This window comes from Mesocricetus auratus, unplaced genomic scaffold (genome assembly GCF_017639785.1).
Source record: "Mesocricetus auratus isolate SY011 unplaced genomic scaffold, BCM_Maur_2.0 Super-Scaffold_4256, whole genome shotgun sequence".
NCBI classification, from domain to species: Eukaryota; Metazoa; Chordata; class Mammalia; order Rodentia; family Cricetidae; genus Mesocricetus; species Mesocricetus auratus.
Window position 1 is genome coordinate 14,423,566 of NW_024429182.1, and position 22,046 is coordinate 14,445,611.

The 22,046-nt window shown below is 43.0% G+C and overlaps 1 protein-coding gene across 6 annotated transcripts; it reads left to right on the forward strand.

The window, feature by feature from the left end:
• The first annotated feature begins 1,560 nt into the window (after positions 1 to 1,560).
• Positions 1,561 to 18,250, forward strand: Pcgf6 (polycomb group ring finger 6). 6 transcript variants are annotated; one of them, XR_005876449.1, is made up of 11 exons: positions 1,561 to 2,015; positions 2,917 to 3,016; positions 3,107 to 3,203; positions 4,573 to 4,628; positions 4,726 to 4,785; positions 6,753 to 6,861; positions 9,705 to 9,732; positions 10,179 to 10,196; positions 12,363 to 12,472; positions 14,730 to 14,816; positions 17,150 to 17,184. XR_005876449.1 is itself a non-coding variant. In XM_040743380.1 (11 exons), the coding sequence occupies exons 1-10, from the start codon at positions 1,656 to 1,658 to the stop codon at positions 14,797 to 14,799; spliced, it is 993 nt and encodes a 330-aa protein (XP_040599314.1). In that variant the 5' UTR covers positions 1,561 to 1,655; the 3' UTR covers positions 14,800 to 14,816; positions 17,150 to 18,250. The 6 variants fall into 6 exon arrangements, 4 of the variants coding, with proteins under 4 accessions (XP_040599314.1, XP_040599316.1, XP_040599310.1 ...); XM_040743380.1 differs by having other exon boundaries at positions 12,363 to 12,461; positions 14,734 to 14,816; positions 17,150 to 18,250; XM_040743376.1 differs by having other exon boundaries at positions 1,562 to 2,015; positions 12,363 to 12,461; positions 17,150 to 18,250.
• The last annotated feature ends 3,796 nt before the right edge of the window (positions 18,251 to 22,046 follow it).

The window sequence follows — 22,046 nt, forward strand, 5'->3', positions numbered from 1 at the left end:
TCCCCACTCCGATCCCCAGGGAGGGTGAGGCCCTCCATGGTGGATCTCTAGAGCCTGTCATTTCATCCAGGACAGGGTCTAGGCCTTCCCATAAGAGTTCAGGCTGAGAGAACATCCCTCATTGTGGGATGGGCACTCAAAGTCTATTTGTATGCCAGGGCTATACTACCCAAGGCCCAAATCTTTTTTTTTTTTTTTTTTTTTTTTTGTTTTTTGTTTTTCGAGACAGGGTTTCTCTGTGGCTTTGGAGGCTGTCCTGGAACTAGCTCTTTAGACCAGGCTGGCCTCGAACTCACAGAAATCTGCCTGCCTCTGCCTCCCGAGTGCTGGGATTAAAGGCGTGCGCCACCAACGCCCAGCAGGCCCAAATCTTTTTAAAAAATATTTAGTTTTATTTTTTCTGTGTAGGCATGCTTTGCTTGCATATATGTGTGTGTACTGTGTACATGCCTGGTGCCCAGGGAGGTCAGAAGAGGACGTCAGATCTTCTGGAACTTGAGTTACAGATGTTGTGAGCTGCCGTGTGGGTGCTGGGAACCAAAACGGGGTCCCCTGCAGGAGCAGCCCGTGCTCCTAACCACTGAGCATCACTCCAGTCCAAGAGACCTCCACGTCTTGATAGTCCCAGTAGTGTCCAAAACTCCAAGGTCAGTGGGTCACATCCTTCAGTGGGTAGGTCACCTTTTTCCCCTTTTGAAACAGGGTTGATGAAATGCTGCCCAGGTGGGCCTCACACGGGGTAGGTAAGCACTCTACCTTTAAGCTGTATCTTTGGCCTCAGTCATTTTCTTTTTCATATTCATCCACTGCCTTTAACTGCATTTGTATGGTTCTTATAAACTTCTACAATGGATTTTTTTCTGGGGGGGGTTTCGAGACAGGGTTTCTCTGTGGCTTTGGAGGCTGTCCTGGAACTCATTCTTGTAGACCAGGCTGGTCTCGAACTCACAGAGATCTATCTGCCTCTGCCTCTCTAGTGCTGGGATTAAAGGTGTGCGCCACCACCATTAAGCATGAATTTTTAAAAAACTATTATTATTTATTGTGTTGGAGGCACACACGAGCCTTGGGCACAAGTGGAAGTCGGTTTTCTCCTTCTACAAGGTGAATACTGGGTATTGAACTCAGGTACTTACGCTCGGCAACAAATGCCTTTACCTACTGAGCTATCTTAGCTTTTTTGTTTTTTTGAGATAAGGTCTCACTAAGTAGACTTAGCTTGGATGGGTGCCATTAGCCACGGAAGAAAAAAACGTAATTAGTACTCAAAATGAAGTCATCATCATTCCTAATTCAACATCATATGGCATCTAGAGCTCAATTCCCTATGAATATGCTGCTCAACTCCCTATGGATATGCTGACGTGAGTAAACTACTGAAACTGTAGCACTTTAGTCTTTTGGGAAAGTGCAAGGCAAGTCTCAGACCCGAAAAATTGGGTGAGCTTCCAATAAGGCAGGGCCCGCAAGCCCCGCCCCCACCTGAGCAGCTCCGCCTCACCTAGGCAGTCTCTAGGTAAACCACATTTCCCAGCGGCCCCTGCGGAGCGCCTGCGCACTGGGACGAAGCGGGAGGTGGGGGTGCTCGTGCTCTCCTCGCGCGCTAGCAGTCCGCCTCGCCTCGCGCTCACCTCGCCTGGGTTCTGACCCTCGCCATGGAGGAGGCTGAGGCGGACGCCACGGAAAGCTCTCGCGCCTCCGAGGCCAAGCGAGCCTCTGCCATGCCGCCGCCGCCGCCTCCCATCTCTCCGCCCGCCCTCACGCCGGCGCCTGCGGCCGGTGAGGAGGGCCCGGCGTCCCTGCCCGAGGCGGGCGCTCCCGGCTGCTCCCGCTCTCGGCCCCCCGAACTGGAGCCCGAGCGCAGCCTGGGCCGCTTGAGAGGCCGCTTCGAGGACTACGACGAGGAGTTGGAAGAGGAGGAGGAGATGGAGGAGGAAGAGGAGGAGGAGGAAGAGATGAGCCACTTTTCGCTGCGGCTGGAGTCGGGGCGGCCGGACTCGGAGGACGAGGAGGAGGTATCGACGACCCTTCCGACCTGGCTACCCCTCAGCGGCCTCCGGGACCGAGCGGGGCTCCCGCAGACCTGCCGTTGCGGTTGTCGCTGGAGCTCGTGGCGCTTGTGTAGACCTCCCTCCCCGCCCACCAGGCGTGGCCTCTCTAGCCTGATTTATTTTTGCGAAGTCCGGGCAGATCACCTAGGGCACTCTGAGTCCCTCTAGTTCATTCTGTAAAGACGTCTGCGTGACGTGGAGGGGTTAGATGGCTAGGGTACCTATCTCCCTCGAGCCTGCAGGTCGGACGGGGACGCAGTCATTTTCTGCAGGGTGTTGAGAGGGTGGTAAATCCTTCCCTAATAGTGGAGAGGATTTGGGTTTTGTTTTTGTAACGTGGTGGTGTAATTTGCCCACTTTTGTAAAGAAAGGCATCCGGGGATGGGGATGTTCCCTGGCCTGCAGGAGGCAGTGGTCGCCTGTAATATCGTTATTCCCATCATTCGGGAGGTGGAGGCTGCCAGCTGATAGTCGACCTTGGTAATGTGGGTAGTCTAAGCTGGCCTAGGGGCATTTTGTAAAACAACAAAAGAACAGATGCCCTTCCCTATCCGGGTAAAGTATATGCCAGAGAATTGGGATCTCTTAGAAACAGTGCTTCCTATTGGGTATTTTGGAGGGTTGGAGGTGCAATTAAATTACATTGCTTATAATGAAATCTTGAGATTATGGTTTAACTTCTTTTGAAATGAGGCCCTGCAGTGTTGCTTTGGCCTGGACTTCAACTCCTGGGTTCAAATGTGCCTTCTGTCTCAGGTGACTTGAGTAAGTGGGACTATAATACAAAACTACGTCACTCCGCTGGTTTATGGATGTCAGAAGGCACAGGCTTGTATTCTAAAACGTGTTACCATTGCATTTGCAGCGCCTGCTTAACCTTGCTGAGCTGACCCCATACATCATGTGTTCCATTTGCAAAGGTTACTTAATAGATGCAACCACCATCACAGAATGTCTTCATACCTGTAAGCATATAGCTCGTGTTTCTGAATAGTATTTTACAAATTTGAAATGTCTTTAAAGCATCCTAAATTAAACATTCTCTCTTCCAATAGTTTGTAAAAGCTGCGTTGTAAGACATTTTTACTATAGCAACAGATGCCCAAAATGTAGCATAGTCGTCCACCAGACACAGCCTCTTTATAACATAAGGTAAGAATATACATTTAAAATGTCTTCACCTTTAAAGTAACTGTTGAGTGCTTGTTTCTGAAGTCTTGATGTGGAGTTAGAAGAAAGGGAACTGCATAGGCAGTGTGTGTAGAGCACTCACTGTGTGCCGGGCGCTTGGCATATGCTCCAGATTAAATGGCAGTTAGTGAACGGAAAGCGGAAGAAATGAAGTCAGACACAGGGTTTGGGGGTATTTTAGCCTAGTCCTTCACGCTAGGGTGGGAATGCTTTCGGCCTGTCGTTTCCACTCCGCAGCAGCATTTAGATCATTCTTAGAATTCTGAAACAACTAGCCTTACTAGTAAAGCTCTAGAGCGTTATAACACATTAACCGAGTTTTCATTTCATGGTGTCTCCTTAGAGAAGAGGGGTAAGCTCGAGACACGGTTTCCCTGTGTAGCTGTGACTGGCCTAGAGCTCAATGTGTATGTAGATCAGGCCGGCTTCAAACTCAGATTCCCCTGCTGCCTCCCAAGTGTAAAGGATCGTACCACTGCTCTTGGCTTTCCTCCCTCCCTCCCTCCCTCCCTCCCTCCCTCCCTCCCTCCCTCCCTCCCTCCTTCCCTCCCTTTTTGTACCTGTGTACCACATGTGTGCTTGAAGTCTTAGGAGGTCAGAAGAGGAGACTGGATCCCCTGAACTGGAATTGCAGAAGGTTATGAGCTGCCATGTGGATTCTGGGAATAGAACCTGGGTCCTCTGGAAGAGCAGCCTGTGTTTTTAACCATCTCTCCAGATGAGATGGTCTACAAGAGTTAAAACGGAGTCTCTGAAAGGGGAGAGGGGCCTGCAGTGATGGCTCAGTGACTAAGAGCACTGGCAGTTCCTCCAGAGGACCCAGATTGAATTCCCAACATCCACAAACACACATGCAGAACACCAGTACACATAAAACAGAAATAAATCATTTTTAAAAAGTATAGTCTCCATTCTCAAGCACACATTCTTACTGAGAGCACACATCAAGGAACAGTTAGTGAACCATTCAGTAAGCTAGTCAATACTTAACAACTAAATATGCTTCCTTGGTTTTCTGAAATGAAATATATTAGGCACTGAGTACTGCCTCACTCTCATGAATCAAGCATCAAGATGTCTGCTCCTAGCCGGGTCACATACCTTTAATCCCAACACTCAGGAGGCAGAGGCAGGCGGATCTCTGTAAGTCCGAGACCAGCGTGGTCTACAAGAGCTAGTTCCAGGACAGCCTCCAAAGCCACGGAGAAACCCTGTCTCTACCCCTCCCCCCAAAGAAAACTTCTGCTCCTAAGGGAAAACAGTGAATTGACTGTGTACCAAAATTTATTTTTTTGGATTCTTAGATATCCTCTATCCTTTCTTTGATTAGGTTGGACCGACAATTGCAAGACATAGTATACAAATTAGTGGTCAATCTAGAGGAAAGTAAGTTTCTTTTATTACATAGTTATGAATACCAAAGTCTCTGACTCTGCTAGTTACATTTTACATGTAATTTAGTCTGTGTTTTATCATTTTTTAGGAGAAAAAAAGCAAATGCATGATTTCTATAAAGAAAGAGGTCTAGAAGTACCCAAACCTGGTAAGTTTGGATATGTACCCTAATGTATTCAAAGACTGAAGAGTTAAACTGTTTCCTTGGGACGCTGTCCTCATCCCCTTTCTGTTACTTGATGAAGTAGACCTGTAGAAGCTCAGGTTCCAGGCTACATCACATCTGAAGGCAGCAAGAACAGGAACTGATAGTCACAGCATGCTCACAAGAGCAGAGAGAAATCCATGCATGCACACATGCCTATCGCTCAACTCACTTTCTCTTTTATACAGTCCAAGACTCAAACCCAGGGGTGGTACTGGCCACTTTTAGTCTGGATCTTCCCAGTTAGAGTAACATGATTAAAAAATTCCTCACAGGCATGCTCATAGGCCTGCCTCATACAGATTTTACATTGTGTCAAGGTGATAATACTAACCATCATGGGTACTTTTTGGAAATAACAAGTTGTGTCATCAAAGAGACATTTTGAAGGTAATGCTGCAGTATATAATGTGACTTAACTAATAGTTTGTAAGAATTAAGAGGATTGGGTATAGTGGTGCACACACTTGGGAACCTGAATCAGGATTGCTGAGTTTAAGGCCAGCCTGGGCAATATAACGAGACACTTTGATTTTTTTTTCCAGACAGGATTCCTGTATGTAATCCTGACTGTCAACTCTACAGTAGACCAGGCTGGCCTCAAACTCACATATATCTACCTGCCTCTGCCTCCTGAGTGCTGGGATTAAAGGTCTGGTGTCATCACCACCACCTGGTGAGACACTTTCTTTTTTTTTTCGAGACAGGGTTTCTCTGTATTGTTTTGGAGGCTGTCCTGGAACTTGCTCGGTAGACCAGGCTGGCCTCGAACTCACAGAGATCTGCCTGCCTCTGCCTCCCGAGTGCTGGGATTAAAGGCCTGCGCCACCAACGCCCGGCGAGACACTTTCTTTTAAAAAAGAGTGTGTGTGGGAAATCACAGACAGACTCAGGAAGTATATTTTTTGTGAGTATATTCCTAGCTCTGCCACTTTAATAACTTAGGTGACTTTACGAAATAATATCAGTAAGAAACGTCTATAAAACAAGGATGAATATGAAACTTCATTAAACACACTGATTAATACCAGCACTTTGAACAATGCTGAGCACATAGCAACTTTTTTTTTTTTTTTTTTTTTTTTTTTGAGACAGGGTTTCTCTGTGGCTTTGGAGGCTGTCCTGGAACTCGCTCTGTAGACCAGGCTGGCCTCGAACTCACAGGGATCCGCCTGCCTCTGCCTCCCGAGTGCTGGGATTAAAGGCGTGCGCCACCAACGCCCGGCATAGCAACTTGTTTTTATGGTGTTAGTAACAATATGGAAATCAGGTAGATTTGGGTTCTTGGTTCTTCTGTTACTTGGTACCTTAGGCAAATTGTTATCAGTTTTTTAAAGTGTAGATGTAGTGCATTTATAAGGATCAAATGAGAGTGTATGTAATGTGCTAAATGTGAGTATTGTACATGGAATGTGTAGTTACCTGTTAGTGTTGTTACTGTTTTAATGAACTCTCTGTGGCCTTGATGAATCAGTCAAATCTGCCTTCTCTGAACTTATAGCAAATTTTATTATTTTTCTTTCTTTTTTATTATATTTATTTAGAGAGAAAATATGCATGTGCATGTATGCACACATGTATGTTTTCCATTTATTTAGAGAGAGAATATACATGTATGTGTATGCACACATGTTTGTACTTGCAGAAGTCAGTGCCTCACCATGTGGGTTCTAGGGTGAGACCCAGAGGCTTGGCAGCAAGCTCCTTTACCAGCTGACCCATTTTTCCCACCTTAAAAAATCATTGGTTTTTGACAGATTAACTGATGCTATTAAGGAAAAGGGAATTTGATCAGGACTTTATAATAATTTAGTCAGCATAATGTAATACTTGTATGATTCATCCCATAAAGATCTCAATTTGTTAAAATTTCAGTGCTACATCAGCTTCTTTGTTTCTGTCTCAAATAGCTGTTCCACAACCAGTTCCTTCAAGCAAAGGAAAAACTAAGAAAGTCCTTGAGTCGGTGTTCCGTATTCCACCTGAACTTGATATGTCTTTATTACTTGAGTTCATTGGGTGAGTACCTAAAAAATCTACTGTTTGCTTATTTTTGCCTTTTTTTTTTTTTTTTTTTTTGGTTTTTCGAGACAGGGTTTCTCTGTATTGTTTTGGAGGCTGTCCTGGAACTCACTCTGTAGACCAGGCTGGCCTCGAACTCACAGAGATCCGCCTGCCTCTGCCTCCCGAGTGCTGGGATTAAAGGCATGAGCCACCAACGCCCGGCTTATTTTTGCCATTTTAAGAAAGGTTTTTACATTGTAGCCTAGACTAGCTTTGAACTCAAGACAGTGGCTTGTAAATTACCTTTTGGGGCTGAAGAGATGGCTCAGTGGTTAAGAGCATTTGCTGCCTTTGCAGAGGACCAGTTTCCAATCATATCACATGGCTCACAGCTGTCTGTAACACCAGTTTGAGAGGATCTGTGATTTTAACAAAAATCTCAGTGGTGAGATTTTACCAATAAAGACTTGGAAGCCAGATGCTGGAGTGAAAGCCTGCTAGCTCAGAGGCAGAGAAAGCGCCCAATTAACCTTCCTCCTCCACTGTCACCACAGAAGCCCCTCTTCTCCTATGCCATCTCAAAGCAGCCTTCCCAACTCAGTGTCCCTCCCTCCTCTTTCTGTTCTCCTGACTCCCTCTCACTCTCTTTTTTCTTAATAATCTTGTGTTCCTTCTGGTCAGCTGACTGCCTGCTCCACCTCTTTGACCTGTGGTTGACTTTATTTATTCCTGTTTATAATATTCAAGCAGAAAGCTCTTGAATTAAAGATGTGTGATAGGGCTGAATCACATCACAACTAGAAACAGGTTTTTCCAGTAAATAAAGCAGTCTGGTGGTTCCTGGTAACATCAGATCTACACTCTTTTCTGGCCTTCTCAGGCACTCAGGACACACATTAAATACATCTTTTGTTTTTAGGTTTATTTTATGTGTATGAATGTTTTACTTGCATGTATGTTATATTCATGTACCATGTAGATACCTGGTGGCCAAGGAGATCAGAGAAGGATGTTGGATCCCTTGTAATTGGAGTTACAGTTGTGAGCTCCTATGTGAGTTCGGGGAATCAAACCCAAGATCCCTTGCAAGAGCAACACGTGCTTTAACTGCTGAGAGATCTCCAGTCCCAAATATTCCCTCCCTTCCTTCCTCTCTTCCTTTTTCCCTCTCCTGTGTTTTTCTGGGGGGGGGGGTAGGGGTTAAGACAGGGTTTCTCTGTATTGCTTTGGAGCCTGTCCTGGAACTCACTCTGTAGACCAGGGTGGCCTGGAACTCACAGAGATCTGCCTGCCTCTAAGATTCAGAAAAATGTTTAAAAAGTAACACAGTAACCACTGGTATCCTTACCTCACAGCACACACAATCCCAGCATGATGGAGGATCACTTCCTTCAAAGATAGCCTGAGCTGTATAGCAAGACTCTGCCTGCTTTTTGCTCCCCCATTCTCCCAAAAGGAAAACCTGACCAAAACCATTACTAATACAACAAAACCAAGCAAGAATGATCCAGAAGCCTTGACCATATGACTACTTGTTTTCTTCCCTCATAACCACTCTCTGAAGAGCAGTTATTCATTCCTTTGCAGTTTTTCCCTTTTTGTTTTTTTAAGATTTATTTATTTATATACAGTGTTCTGCCTACCTGTATGCCTGGAGGCAGAAGAGTCCACCAGGTCTCATTATAGATGGTTATGAGACAGCATGTAGTTGCTGGGAATTGAACGCAGGAGCTCTGGAAGAGCAGCCAGTGCTCTTAACCTCTGAGCCACCTCTCTAACCCTCCTTTGCGGTTTTTCATTTGATTACTGAAGGGTCAGAAGTTCTTGATCAGTGTCAAGGTAGGTCTGAGATGAACACTAGAGCTTTATTTTAATTAGACTGGGCAAGGTGGCACTTTGGGAGGCAAAGGCAGGTGGATCTTCGAGTTCCAGGCCAGCTAGGGTACATAGTGAGACCTTGTCTCATAAAATACTGCACCCTCAGGAAATGAAGTGTGGAAAGTTTAAAATACTGTATTAGACTGCCAGAGTTTTACCACTAGGTGGCAGAAGTCACAATTCTATTTCTTCTCAAAGATTTAGGTAACCATGTTTTAAAAATAAAAGAAGGCTGGGCATAGTAGTGTGCATGCCTTTGATCATGGCTCTTGAGAGGCTGAGGCTGGCAGCTCTCAGTGAGTTTGAGACCTCCTGGTCTACATCTCAAGTCCAGGACAGCCAGACTACCCAGAGTCTCTTTCTTAACCTAGCCCTCAAAAAAGGAGAAAGAAAACAAATATTGGGTGTGGTAGCACACATCTGTAGAACCTCAGTGTTCAGGAGGTAGAAATCAGGAATTCAAGATCAGTCTCAACTTCATAATGAGTTCCAGGCCAGCCTGAGCTACTTGAGCTCCTGTCTTAAACATGATTTAAAAAATGAAGCCAGTGAGACAGCTCAGCAGGGAAAGTCACTCGTCAAGCTGTCCACCTGAGAGAGATCCTAGGAACTCATGACAGAAGGAGAGAACTGACCTGCGAGTTGTCTGACGGCTACATGGGCAGCACTGTGTCATGAGCATCACAGTAAATAAATAGATTAAAAATGCTTTTTAGCTGGTCATGTGGCTCATTCCTTTAACCACAGCATTCAGGAGGGAGAGGCAGTGGATCTTTGAGTTTGATGCCAGCCTGGTCTACAGAGTTCCAGGACAGCCAGAGCTACACAGAGAAGCCCTGTCTCAAAAAAGAAATTTTTTTTCTTTCAAGTTAAATGAATTGCTGCCTATGAAATGTTATATTGTTCAGTTTCTTTTGTTTCACGATTAGGCATATAATTTAAAGTAGTAAGTATTGATCAACTTTTTCTTTATTTTTCAGTGCTAATGAAAATACAGGACATTTTAAGGTATTGGCATTTTTTGTTTACTTTATAAGAGGATGCTATAGATATAAATTCCAAATCAGATTAGCAACCAAATACATTGTCTTCAATTAAAATATAAATTTTTGATAAGTTATTAAAATTCAGCAGTAATGCTGTATTAGTTTCTCGTGGTAAGAGACATTAAGCAGAGGTTTGTTACTGATTCAGAGCATAACATAAGGAAAATAAGTAATTTAATTTTTTTAAGAGTCAGGAGTGATATAAGCTTGTTTTCCTGCCACTCTGGAGACTGCAGCAAGAGGATACAAAATTTGAAGCCAGCCTGGGTAATTGTAGTAAGACTGGTCTCAAAAAAAAAAAAATCCAAAGTGTTTTGTGTAGTTGGTGCTTAGACTTTAACATGAATTTAAATTTTTATATTTAACATTTTTGGCTGAAGTTAACCTGCCTTAACTTGTCACTTCAAGCATTCACTGAGATTTGAGGTAAGAATAAACTACTTTGTATCATACTTTGTCAGTTACTTCGATATATAGCAAGCTGGAGATACCTAGAAAAGTAAATTTCTGTGATATAGACTCTGTTAATTTTATTAAGAAATGTCTAGGTTGTTTTGTTTTTGGCACCTGTATATTCTGTGATATAGACTCTGTTAGTTTTATTAAGAAATGTCTAGGTTGTTTTGTTTGTGGCACCTGTATACTAGAGATTTAAGGGAAAGCCCATAACAGTATGAGTCCAACACACAAGGCTCAGTTATCTGTCCCATTGTGACATTTGAAGAGATTAGTAGTTGGGGCTAAGAATAGACTTCCAATTGATACTACGGTACTTTCTTGCCTCGAATGTATGAAGCCTGGGGTTAAGTTCCCACAGTGTGGTGACTATACCTGTGATCCCAGCACTTGTGAGATACATATCAAGTACAAAGCAACTCTGGATAACGTGAAACCATGTCTGAAAAAAAAAAGTATTGTAGAAAAGCATTAAAAAGTTTAATCAATATTGCCACATCAGGAAAAGGAACAGAAAAAGAGGTTCCATGATGTTTGTCTTCAGGTCACTGGCTTAGCTTTCTGTGATGGTGGTGGTTTTGTGTTTTTGAGAAAGGTTCTCATTCTGTAGCCCAGGCTAACCTGGGACTCATGTAGCCCAGTTTGGCCTTGAATTTATGACAGTCTGCCTGCCTTAGTCTCCGAGTGTTGGGGTTATATGTGAGTCACCATGCTTGGCAACAGAAGAATTGGGGCAGGAGGCAACAAGTATATACAATTATGTTTTGATCAATTTGTGGTCTGATGGGTAGTTATCTTAGTTCTGGCTCTTGACGCTGGTTAAGAGACATTCTTGTTTGAGGGGATGGTTCAGTTCTCTTGAGACTAAAGATGTTCTCACCTTGGGGTGATCTGTCTGTGAGGCTCCGATGTACCTAGAATCTTAGGTGACTGTCCTTTTACTGGAGATCTTGAGATGCCTTTAGGGAATCTGGAACAGAATATTGTAAAAGATGGGAGCAAGGGGCAGGAGAAATGGCTCAGCAGTTAAGATCCTGTACTGCTCTCACAGAGGAGCTAAGTTTGGTTCCCAGCACCCACATTGAGTGGATCACAACTGCCTGTAACTCCAGCTACCTCTGTCTAGATTTCTTCTCATATTAAATTTTAAAAAGAACCCCCCTTTTTTTTTTTTGAAATAGGCCTGTAGTTCAGGTTGTCTTTAGCTCATATTCTCCTGCCTCAGCTTCTAGAGTATTGGATTATAGGTTTGAGCTACCATGCCTTACTTAAAAAAAATGTTTTGTCACTGTGTTGTCCAGGCTGTCTCAGCTGTTAGACTCAAGTAAACCTCCTGCCTCAGCCTCAAGTACAGCCTCCAGGCATGTACTACCTTGCTGTGCAGTTAATACTTAGGTGATCCTCTTGTGTCATCTTCTCCCAAGTAGCTGGAGCTACAAGCAGGTGCTGCAAATGCCTGGATTTTTGTTTTGCTTTGTCGTGTGTGTGTGTGTGTGTGTGTGTGTGTGTGTGTGTGTGTGTGTGTGTGTGTGTGTGTCGTGTGTCTGTGTGTCTGTGTGTGTGTCTGTGTGTGTCTGTGTGTGTCTGTGTGTCTGTGTGTGTCTGTGTGTGTGTGTGTGTGTCTGTGTGTGTGTGTGTGTGGCAGGATGCCAACCATAACTCAAGCTGATCAAGATCATCTATCAAATGTTAGGATTTTAGGCATGTAGCATTGTACTTGACTTCCTTGTTTTTCATGAACTTTCAAAGTAAACTAGCAAGCCTTTCTATTAAAAATTTTGTTGGCATATTTAAAAGATTTGCATAATTTCTATTTTTTTCTTTGAATTACAAATTGACTCAGTAGTTTTTCTTTTTCTTTTTTTTTTTCTTTTTTTTTTTAAGATTTATTTATTTATTACATATACATGTCAGAAGAGGGCACCAGATTGAATTATAGATGGTTGTGAGCCACCATGTGGTTGCTGGGAATTGAACTCAGGACCTCTGGTAGAGCAGTCAGTGCTCCCAACCTCTGAGCCATCTCTCCAGGTCCCAAGTTTTTCTTTTTAATAGCCTACTGAATCTTTGCTTTAAAGTTTGTAATTTCATGTATTATATACTTACATAATCTGAAAGTTTTATTTGTTTTTGTAGCCATTGGAAAAGAAGTTTGTGCGTGTTTCAGGAGAAGCAACTATTGGACATGTAGAGAAATTTCTTAGAAGAAAAATGGGTCTTGATCCAGCTTGTCAGGTACAGTACATGTATGTGAAAGGAAAGGTGAGATTGCAAGACTACCTTTGACATATTGAAGAATTGTCCCTAGAATCATATAGTGGCTTTTTTTATGATGCTATGACTGTTAATGGAATATTGATACATTGTGATTTCCAGCTCCAAAGTGAAATCTGATTTACCCTCTGTATTAGTCATGGTTCTCCAGAGGAACAAAACTGATAGAAGCAATATTCAATACAATGTATGTAAAATATGTACATAATATATACTATGTATATGTAGTATATATACTATGTATGTATATATAAAATAATGTGTATGTGTTATGTATATATTTACATATATACACACACATTAAAGAGAGATTAGAATGGTTTACAGGCTGTGGGTGCAAAAATCAAGAGTCTGGTAGTTGTTCAGTCCATGGGGCTAAGACAGCTGTCTTCAGTCTGTGTACTAACACCATCAAATAGCCTCAGCAGCAGGATAGATGAGCTTGCCAGTGAGAGGCTGCCAACAGAAGGTGTAGCCCAGATTTAGGGTGATCTTCTGACCCAAAATGATCCAGTTAAGAAAATTCTTTACAATTGGTTGCTGGTGGCACACACCTTTGATTCCCAGCAATCGTGAGGCAGAGGCAAGTGGATCTTTGTGAGTTCAAAACCAACCTGGTCTACAAGAGCTAGTTCCAGGTCATCCAGAGCTGTTATGCAGAGATACCTTGTCTCTAAAAACAAAACATTCTTTACAGGCACGCCCAGCTGCTGCTTGGGTGTGTTAGTTCAGATGTAGTTAAGTTGGCAGCCAAGATTGACCATCATACCCTTTATTTCTTATTGCCATGGATGACCATCTCCTGATTTCAGGAAAAACTGAAGCTGTGGGAAATACTAACTCTTGTGCAGTTATAGTGGAACAAGAGATTACTTAGTTTCTGCTTTCTACCAGAAGACTTCCTTGCAGGTGTAACAGGGGAACTCAAATAGAAAACTGAAGTACTTGATACAATTGATATAGACCCTTTTAGTTTTATTGATTTATTTATTTGGTTTTTTGAGACAGGGTTTCTCTGTGTAGCTTTGGAGCCTATCCTGGCACTCGCTCTGTAGACCAGGCTGGCCTTGAACTCACAGAGATCCACCTGCCTCTGCCTCCTGGAGTGCTGGGATTAAAGGCGTGTGCCACCAACACCGACTCCTATTAGCTTTTTAAGGATGGATAAATACCTCCTGCTTATGTGTTTTCTTGTTATAAGTTAGAAAACATCAAACTTTGCATGTTACTAAATATTAAAATGTCCTCAAACTTCTAGCTATGGGTCAACTGAAAATGCACCTTTATATAGCTTTGCTTTTTTAACTAGCATGCATAGTTTGATAGAATATTAGTATTTAGACAGGCTGCATGCTGTTGACTTGATCATATACTATAATTAGGATGTGATATCCAGGTGGGCAGGTTCTATCATGTCTATTGCTCCTTCTGTGACTTTGATCAGAGATCAATTCCTATTTATTTTTTTAATTTTTGTTGTTTTGGGACAGGGTCTCATGTAGCTCAAGCTGTTCATTCTCAAACTTCTTATGGAGCCAAGGCAGGGTTGAGTTTCAGGTCCTCCTTCCTCTACCAACTATGGGTATGCACTGCCATGCTTTCCACAATTCTCATGTATAAAAAATAAAAATCCCCATATCCAAAGCTCAAGGTTAGCTTTAAAGGTTTCCCTATTTATTTATTTTTGGTTTTGCTGTTTTACTCTGTGTGCGCATGCATGCCATAGTGCACATACAGAGGTCGGGGACATCTTTGGACTTGGTTCTCTGCCCCCACTGTGGGTTTTAGGGATCAAACTTAGTTTTGTCTACTGAGTCATTTTCTCAGCCCATTTATTTATTTATTTATTTGTTTGTGGCTTTTGGAGACAGGGTTTCTCTATAGCCTTGGCTGTCTGGGAACTCACTTAGTAGATCAGACTGAGATCTTCTGCCTCTGCCTCTCAAGTACTAGAATTAAAAGCACTTTGCACAATCATGGCCAGCCTCTTGACCAGTGTTTTAGATTTAAGAGTAGTGAGCTCCAGGTCCTGTGGAAACAAGTTAGAAAGTGATAGAGGACACCTGCCTAAAGCTTCCTGGGCTCCTTGAGCAAGGGTGCATGGAAAGAAAACTGTCTGATTTTTTAAAAATCTACTATAAAATAAGTCTTGAAGAAGTCATGCTAATCCCTCCCTCTTCGTGTGTTTTGAAGCAGAAAGTGGTCTGATAGCACGTTGTTTTCCCATAGGTAGATATCATCTGTGGTGATCACTTATTGGAACGATACCAAACTCTACGGGAAATCCGACGTGCAATAGGTGATGCAGCAATGCAGGTAGGTCTTGAACTTTATCAGGCTTATGCGGAACAGATTTCCTGTTTAGTGCTGGTAGAACTGAAGAGATGGCTCACAGATTAAGAGTACTGCCTGCTCTTGCAGAGGACCTGGGTTTGCTGTTGAGTTTGAGGACCTTTGGCTGCGTGTTAAGACTCTGTCAAACAAAACCAAAGATACATAATTTTAATTGAGTGTGGCAGGAAACTATTTGGGAGTTCTGAGCAAAATGAAGTGACAATCTGATTTATCAAAGAGTGCTAGTGGAGTGGAGACAGCTGAAGTTGCTGGGTGTGGTAGCATGCATATACCATCACTTGGTGGGTGGAAGCAGGAGGAGCAGGTCTTTAAGCCCATCCTAGGCTACATAGCTAGTTTGAGGCCTGCTGAGCTATTTGAGACATTCAGGGCTTTAATACAGTCTCATGAAACTTGACCAATTCCCTTGACATGCATAATTATTTATTAGAATGGAGACCCCTGATCCAATTATCTTCCACTAAGCCCCACATTTTCAATACTACACTGGGAATTAAGCTTTAGCATTTGAACCTGTGAAAGACAAACATAAACTCGCATAGAATTAAAAGTTAACTTTAGAGGCTGGTGTCTCATGCCTCTAATCCTGGCACTCAGGAGGCAGAGGCAGGAGGATTTCAGTGAGTTCCAGGACAGCCAGGACTGTTATACAGAAAAACCCTATCTGAAAAAACCCAAAAAAAAAAAAAAAAAAAAAAAAAGTTAGGCTATGATAGAGATATGAATAGAAAATGTAAATTTAAGTGATGCATATATATATATATTATAGAAAATACAAATGTAGACATCTAGGTTACATTTAATTTACAATTATTCTATAAAATATGTTCTTATATATGCATTGAAATAATTTTGATCTTAAGGCAGCTTGTAAAGCTATACTTTTGAGTTTTATATCTGCGTATCAATATAGTGTTCTGAAAAATACTTTCATTTCTGAACTATGATGGTGAAATGCAAAGTATGGTTTGTATGTATATAACCCTGATGATGGAATCTTTGTATTTGTGTTATATGGATATTCACTTCGATCACGCTAATTAACTTAGAGTAGATATGATGATGGCTCATGGACCAAACAAGGTATGGCATTATGTTTTACTGTGTGTCTATTTTATTTATTTATTTGTTTGTTTGTTTTTTGAGACAGGGTTTTTCTGTGTAATAGCTCTGAATGTCCTGGAATTCACTCTGTAGACCAGGCTGGGCTCGAACTCAGAGATCTGCCTGCCTCTCTCTCCCAAGTGCTAGATTAAAGGCTTGTGCTACATGCCTGACCTATTCTGTATTTAAATGTTTAGATTCCTACAGATAGACATCTGCTTTTTGGTTTACCCTTGATGTTTGTCATTTCTTACTATCTCATATGTCTGATACACATTAATTTATGCTACTTTCCTGGCCTTTGTGGGCATTTGAATTTGTAAAACCTTTTCTGGAATCCTAGTGTCCTTGCTGGAGTTACCAAGAACAGAAGCCAGGTGGCAGTGGGTTGAGTAGTAGATGAGAAATGAAGAAACAGAGCTATTGTGTCTCTTTCTTTTAAGTTATCATCATCATCATCGTCGTCACCATTATTTTGTTGTTTTTGAGACAAGGTTTCTCAAGCTGTCATGGAACTCACTATGTAGACCAGGCTGGCCTCAAACTCACAGAGATCCGCCAGACTATGCTTCCGTGGTGCCTTAGTTACTTTTTTATGGTATGATAAAACACCATGACCACATGCAACTTAGAAAAGAAAGTGGTTGGGCTTATAGTTCCAGAGCATTAGAATCTGTGGTGGTGGAGCAGAGATTACAGCAGGGCAGGATCTAAGAAGTCACATCTTCAACAGCAGGCAGGTGGCAGAGAACAGGCTGCGAACGGCATGAGTCTTTTGAAACCTCTGTCTCAAAGAAAAAAAGATAGCTCACTAGAGTTCTTGGTGATGCCAGTAAATAAGCAGTTATGTCTATCTTGTGCTCTTTTTTTATTTTTATTTTTATTATTATTATTATTATTATTTTTTGGTTTTTTCAAGACAGGTTTTCTCTGTATTGTTTTGGAGCCTGTCCTGGAACTCGCTCGGTAGACCAGGCTGGCCTCGAACTCACAGAGATCCGCCTGCCTCTGCCTCCCGAGTGCTGGGATTAAAGGCGTGTGCCACCAACGCCCGGCCCTCTTTTTTTATTTTTACATTAAAGAATTTTTCATTACTGTTAAGTTATGAAAAGAAAGCCTGTTTTGGTTTACTCATGTATTGTACATAACTAGTTTTTAGAGAACTGAATGGTCCCTTTTGCCCTTTTCAGGATGGTCTGCTTGTTCTTCATTATGGTCTTGTGGTTTCTCCTTTGAACATAACTTGAAGATACAAGGGTATATGAAGAGAGAAATGCAGTAAGGAGGCTTCTGCCAGTCTGCATCACACCAAAGATTCTCAAGAAACTTGTAGCCACCGCTACTTAGTGCTGTTACAGAGCTAGCTTCTGTTTTCCACACCAGAACCCTAGCATTATATGTACAACTTGAAACAATAGAATGTATTTGCTACACTAGAGACTATGTAAAAAGCACTCAAAACTCAGGGGAAAAAAATGAAAACACTGAATTTTAAAATTCCTTGTGACTCCAAATACAAGGAAGTTGCTGGTTGCTTCCCATCTTTGAGGTAGGTTGGTCGTTTGGCAGCTAGGATTCTGCCCTCCAGGATGCATGGGTTGGGTGGGTGTCCTTGGAGAGCAGCTTTGCTTTGAATTCAAAGCCAGTCCGTTAAACCTCAGGGTGCACTCAGCACCAGAACTACTGACCATTTATACCATCTGTCCTCTTCTAAATGTTAGAAAAACAGATAGAGATCCTACTAAAGCAATGCTGTTCAGCTCTGAGACAGTGAAGAGACTGTCTCCTGTTAGATGTGGCTCTCAACATCCCTTAAATACAAGGTGCTTCTTTGTGATGGTTTATTTGTATATATCAATGCCACTGGGACAGGTGTCAACAGGGTTCCCTCAGTGTGGCTGTTGATAATGGCACTTGTAATGGCACTGCTTCTAAAGGTAGCAGAAAATTTCAGGTGAATTACCAGAAGTTTACAGGGTCCTTACTGTTTCCTCAGTCACTCAGTTTAAATGGTTCTGTGTTTAATGTTTGTTTCCTCATCACTGGGATAAAGAATGAGAGTCTCTGAGAACCCTGCTTTCACAAAGACTTAATTTTAAACATTATTTTGCCTAAAATTAGCTTCCTGATGCTTTCTAAATGAAATATTTTATAGACTTATTTCACAGCAGAATTTCCAAATCTGTACAGAAACTTACAAAATTGGACTTACGTTGGCAATTGTTTTGTAAAGAACTTTATGAATTGTGTGTAAATCTCTTCTGCCTTTAATAAAAATTTATTTTAGCCAATTTTGAAGTGTGTTGATATTTTTTCTTTATTTTTTATTGTGTATGAGTGTGTGCCATAATATTGAGAGGAAAGGCAAAGGATCGTTTCTCTCTGTTCACCATGTGGGTCCAGGGGCTCCAACTCAAAGGATCGTTTCTCTCTGTTCACCATGTGGGTCCAGGGGCTCCAACTCAAAGGATCGTTTCTCTCTGTTCACCATGTGGGTCCAGGGGCTCCAACTCAAAGGATCGTTTCTCTCTGTTCACCATGTGGGTCCAGGGGCTCCAACTCAAAGGATCGTTTCTCTCTGTTCACCATGTGGGTCCAGGGGCTCCAACTCAAAGGATCGTTTCTCTCTGTTCACCATGTGGGTCCAGGGGCTCCAACTCAAAGGATCGTTTCTCTCTGTTCACCATGTGGGTCCAGGGGCTCCAACTCAAAGGATCGTTTCTCTCTGTTCACCATGTGGGTCCAGGGGCTCCAACTCAAAGGATCGTTTCTCTCTGTTCACCATGTGGGTCCAGGGGCTCCAACTCAAAGGATCGTTTCTCTCTGTTCACCATGTGGGTCCAGGGGCTCCAACTCAAAGGATCGTTTCTCTCTGTTCACCATGTGGGTCCAGGGGCTCCAACTCAAAGGATCGTTTCTCTCTGTTCACCATGTGGGTCCAGGGGCTCCAACTCAAAGGATCGTTTCTCTCTGTTCACCATGTGGGTCCAGGGGCTCCAACTCAAAGGATCGTTTCTCTCTGTTCACCATGTGGGTCCAGGGGCTCCAACTCAAAGGATCGTTTCTCTCTGTTCACCATGTGGGTCCAGGGGCTCCAACTCAAAGGATCGTTTCTCTCTGTTCACCATGTGGGTCCAGGGGCTCCAACTCAAAGGATCGTTTCTCTCTGTTCACCATGTGGGTCCAGGGGCTCCAACTCAAAGGATCGTTTCTCTCTGTTCACCATGTGGGTCCAGGGGCTCCAACTCAAAGGATCGTTTCTCTCTGTTCACCATGTGGGTCCAGGGGCTCCAACTCAAAGGATCGTTTCTCTCTGTTCACCATGTGGGTCCAGGGGCTCCAACTCAAAGGATCGTTTCTCTCTGTTCACCATGTGGGTCCAGGGGCTCCAACTCAAAGGATCGTTTCTCTCTGTTCACCATGTGGGTCCAGGGGCTCCAACTCAAAGGATCGTTTCTCTCTGTTCACCATGTGGGTCCAGGGGCTCCAACTCAAAGGATCGTTTCTCTCTGTTCACCATGTGGGTCCAGGGGCTCCAACTCAAAGGATCGTTTCTCTCTGTTCACCATGTGGGTCCAGGGGCTCCAACTCAAAGGATCGTTTCTCTCTGTTCACCATGTGGGTCCAGGGGCTCCAACTCAAAGGATCGTTTCTCTCTGTTCACCATGTGGGTCCAGGGGTTCAAACTCAGGTAGTCTGGCTTGGTGGCAACATCTTTATCCACTGAGCCATCTCATCAGCCCTTGACTGGATTTTTAAAAACAAAAGACAGGGTCTCTGAATTAACATTAAACTACCATAACTAGGTATTTAATCAGCACCTTTACACTTGATGCTGTTGACAATAGACGACTATAGAACTCATTGCCACTTCAACTGATGCCAGCATTTATTTATGGGTTTCCAAGGCTATCCTCAGTTTCATGGAGTCACTCGTAGGGCTTACAGGGCTCAAAGTTTTTATTCTTGGGGTTATCAAAGCCAGAGCATGTAAATTAAGATCAGCAAGGGGAATATAGGCACATTTCCTGGAGTTGAGGAAAACCAACACAAGTTTCTGGTTGACTTATTCCAGTTGTCATGCAGGACAGTGCTTAAGTCTCAGAAAGTAGTATGATGTTTTGCCAACAAGTTCACTGTAGTATTCAGAGCTTTACCAGCAGTCAAGTAGACACTAGTGAACGTGCCCACAGGCCAGTTACATTGTAAACAAAAACTTCATGCTGTGGCCCCAAATCTTAGGTGTACACAGGAATCAAAGCCTGATGAATTAACCCTTTATTGTGTAATATCACATACTAGAAATCCTGGTTTATGGGTCAAAGAGAGATGGCTCATTGGGTAATATCACCTGCTTCCAAACCTGATGACTTGAGTTCAATACCTTGTAACTCACAGTAGGAGAGCCAGCTCCTACAAATAGTTCTGACCTCCACATGTTTGCTATGGCATGCTCACACACACAGACACACACACCTGATAAATAGTAAAAATAAAATAAGAAAAACCCTTGATCTGGGTCAGAAGTCAGGTGGTCCTCAGGAGCTGTCGTGTCTCTGCCTATTGGGCATTCAGTTACAAGCACATGCCACCATGTCTAGGTCTTCATGTGGTGCTGCGGATAGAACTCAGATCCTCGTGCTTGTCTGGCAAGCACTTGCTGACTCATCTGATTTTAAAATATACATAAAAGCCAGCCAGGTGGCATGTGCTGATAATCCCAGCACGCAGGTGGTGGAGAAGTGTCTCTGTGAGTTTGGGACCAGCCTGGTCTACGTTGTGAGTTTGAGGCCAGCCAGGTTTACATAGACCCTATCTCAACAAAATGACATCCCCCCCCCAAAGGTATATGTGTTACATCTCTGTGTGTGTGTACTTCTGTATGCAGGTGCATGCTACTGTTTGTGGGTAGGAGCCAGAAAGGGGCTTTGCATCCTTCAGAGTTGAAGTTAGAAGCATTTGCTAAAAGTTTGGATTGTCACAGAGGTCTGACATCCAAATTCTGGTGCTCAAGATTGCAGTGAACATTTTTTTTTTTTTTTTTGGTTTTTCGAGACAGGGTTTCTCTGTATTGTTTTGGAGGCTGTTGGTCCAGCCTGGCCTCGAACTCACAGAGATCCGCCTGCCTCTGCCTCCCGAGTGCTGGGATTAAAGGTGTGCGCCACCACCGCCCGGCTGCAGTGAACATTTTTAACCACTGAGCCATCTCTCTAGCCCAGGACAGGTTTAGACATCAGCCCAGGATACATGATACCCTGTCTCAAGAATGAGAAGGTTCTCATGTTTTATCTTTTGAATGTAGTGGTGTATAAATGAATGTGATTGTTGGTTTCTCCTCAAAACTAGACTGGGGAAATCTGAATTAATTTCCTACAGAGATTTAATAGTCTTTTCATAAACGAAATGCCATATTGATCTCCTGAAAGCCTGCCAAGCACTTACATTCATGGCAATCCTACTCCAGCTTTTTTATTTTTTTGTTTTTCTTTTTTTGAGAGGGCTCTCACTGCAGCCTATACACTCTCAGTCCTCCTACCTTAATTTCCCAAGCACTAACAACAGATTTGTGCCACAATACCTGGTGAGTCAGCTATCCTAATGCACAAGGGGATCTATCCATTAATATGAGATTGATACAGAATCATTTACTTTTTCCTTGCTCTACCTACATTTACCAGTAAGCAGGAGAGGTGAAAATACAGCCTGGGGATTAACATCTCAGCCTCTGAAGCTGGGTCTCCTGCATTCTGCTTTCATTCTGAGTCTAACCTTGCTTCTTGTGCTTACATGTGCACTAGAATGCTCCACCAACACTCCCAGGGGCCAGAGGAGCTCCTTTTACTGAGCTAAAGCTTCATTGCCTAGCCCTGAAGGAGGTTGGTTTTGAGACGGGTCTCTCTATGTAGCTCTGGCTGACCTGGAATTTGGTATGTAGTCAGGCTGGCCTTAAACAAGGAAATCTACTTACCTCTGCCTCCTGGATGCTGGGGTTAAGGGCATGGACCACCGCATCTGGCCAGGAATCCTTTATTATCATGTATGGGTCCTTTTGTTGGGGTGAGTCTGCGTGAGGTAAATTTGTTTCAA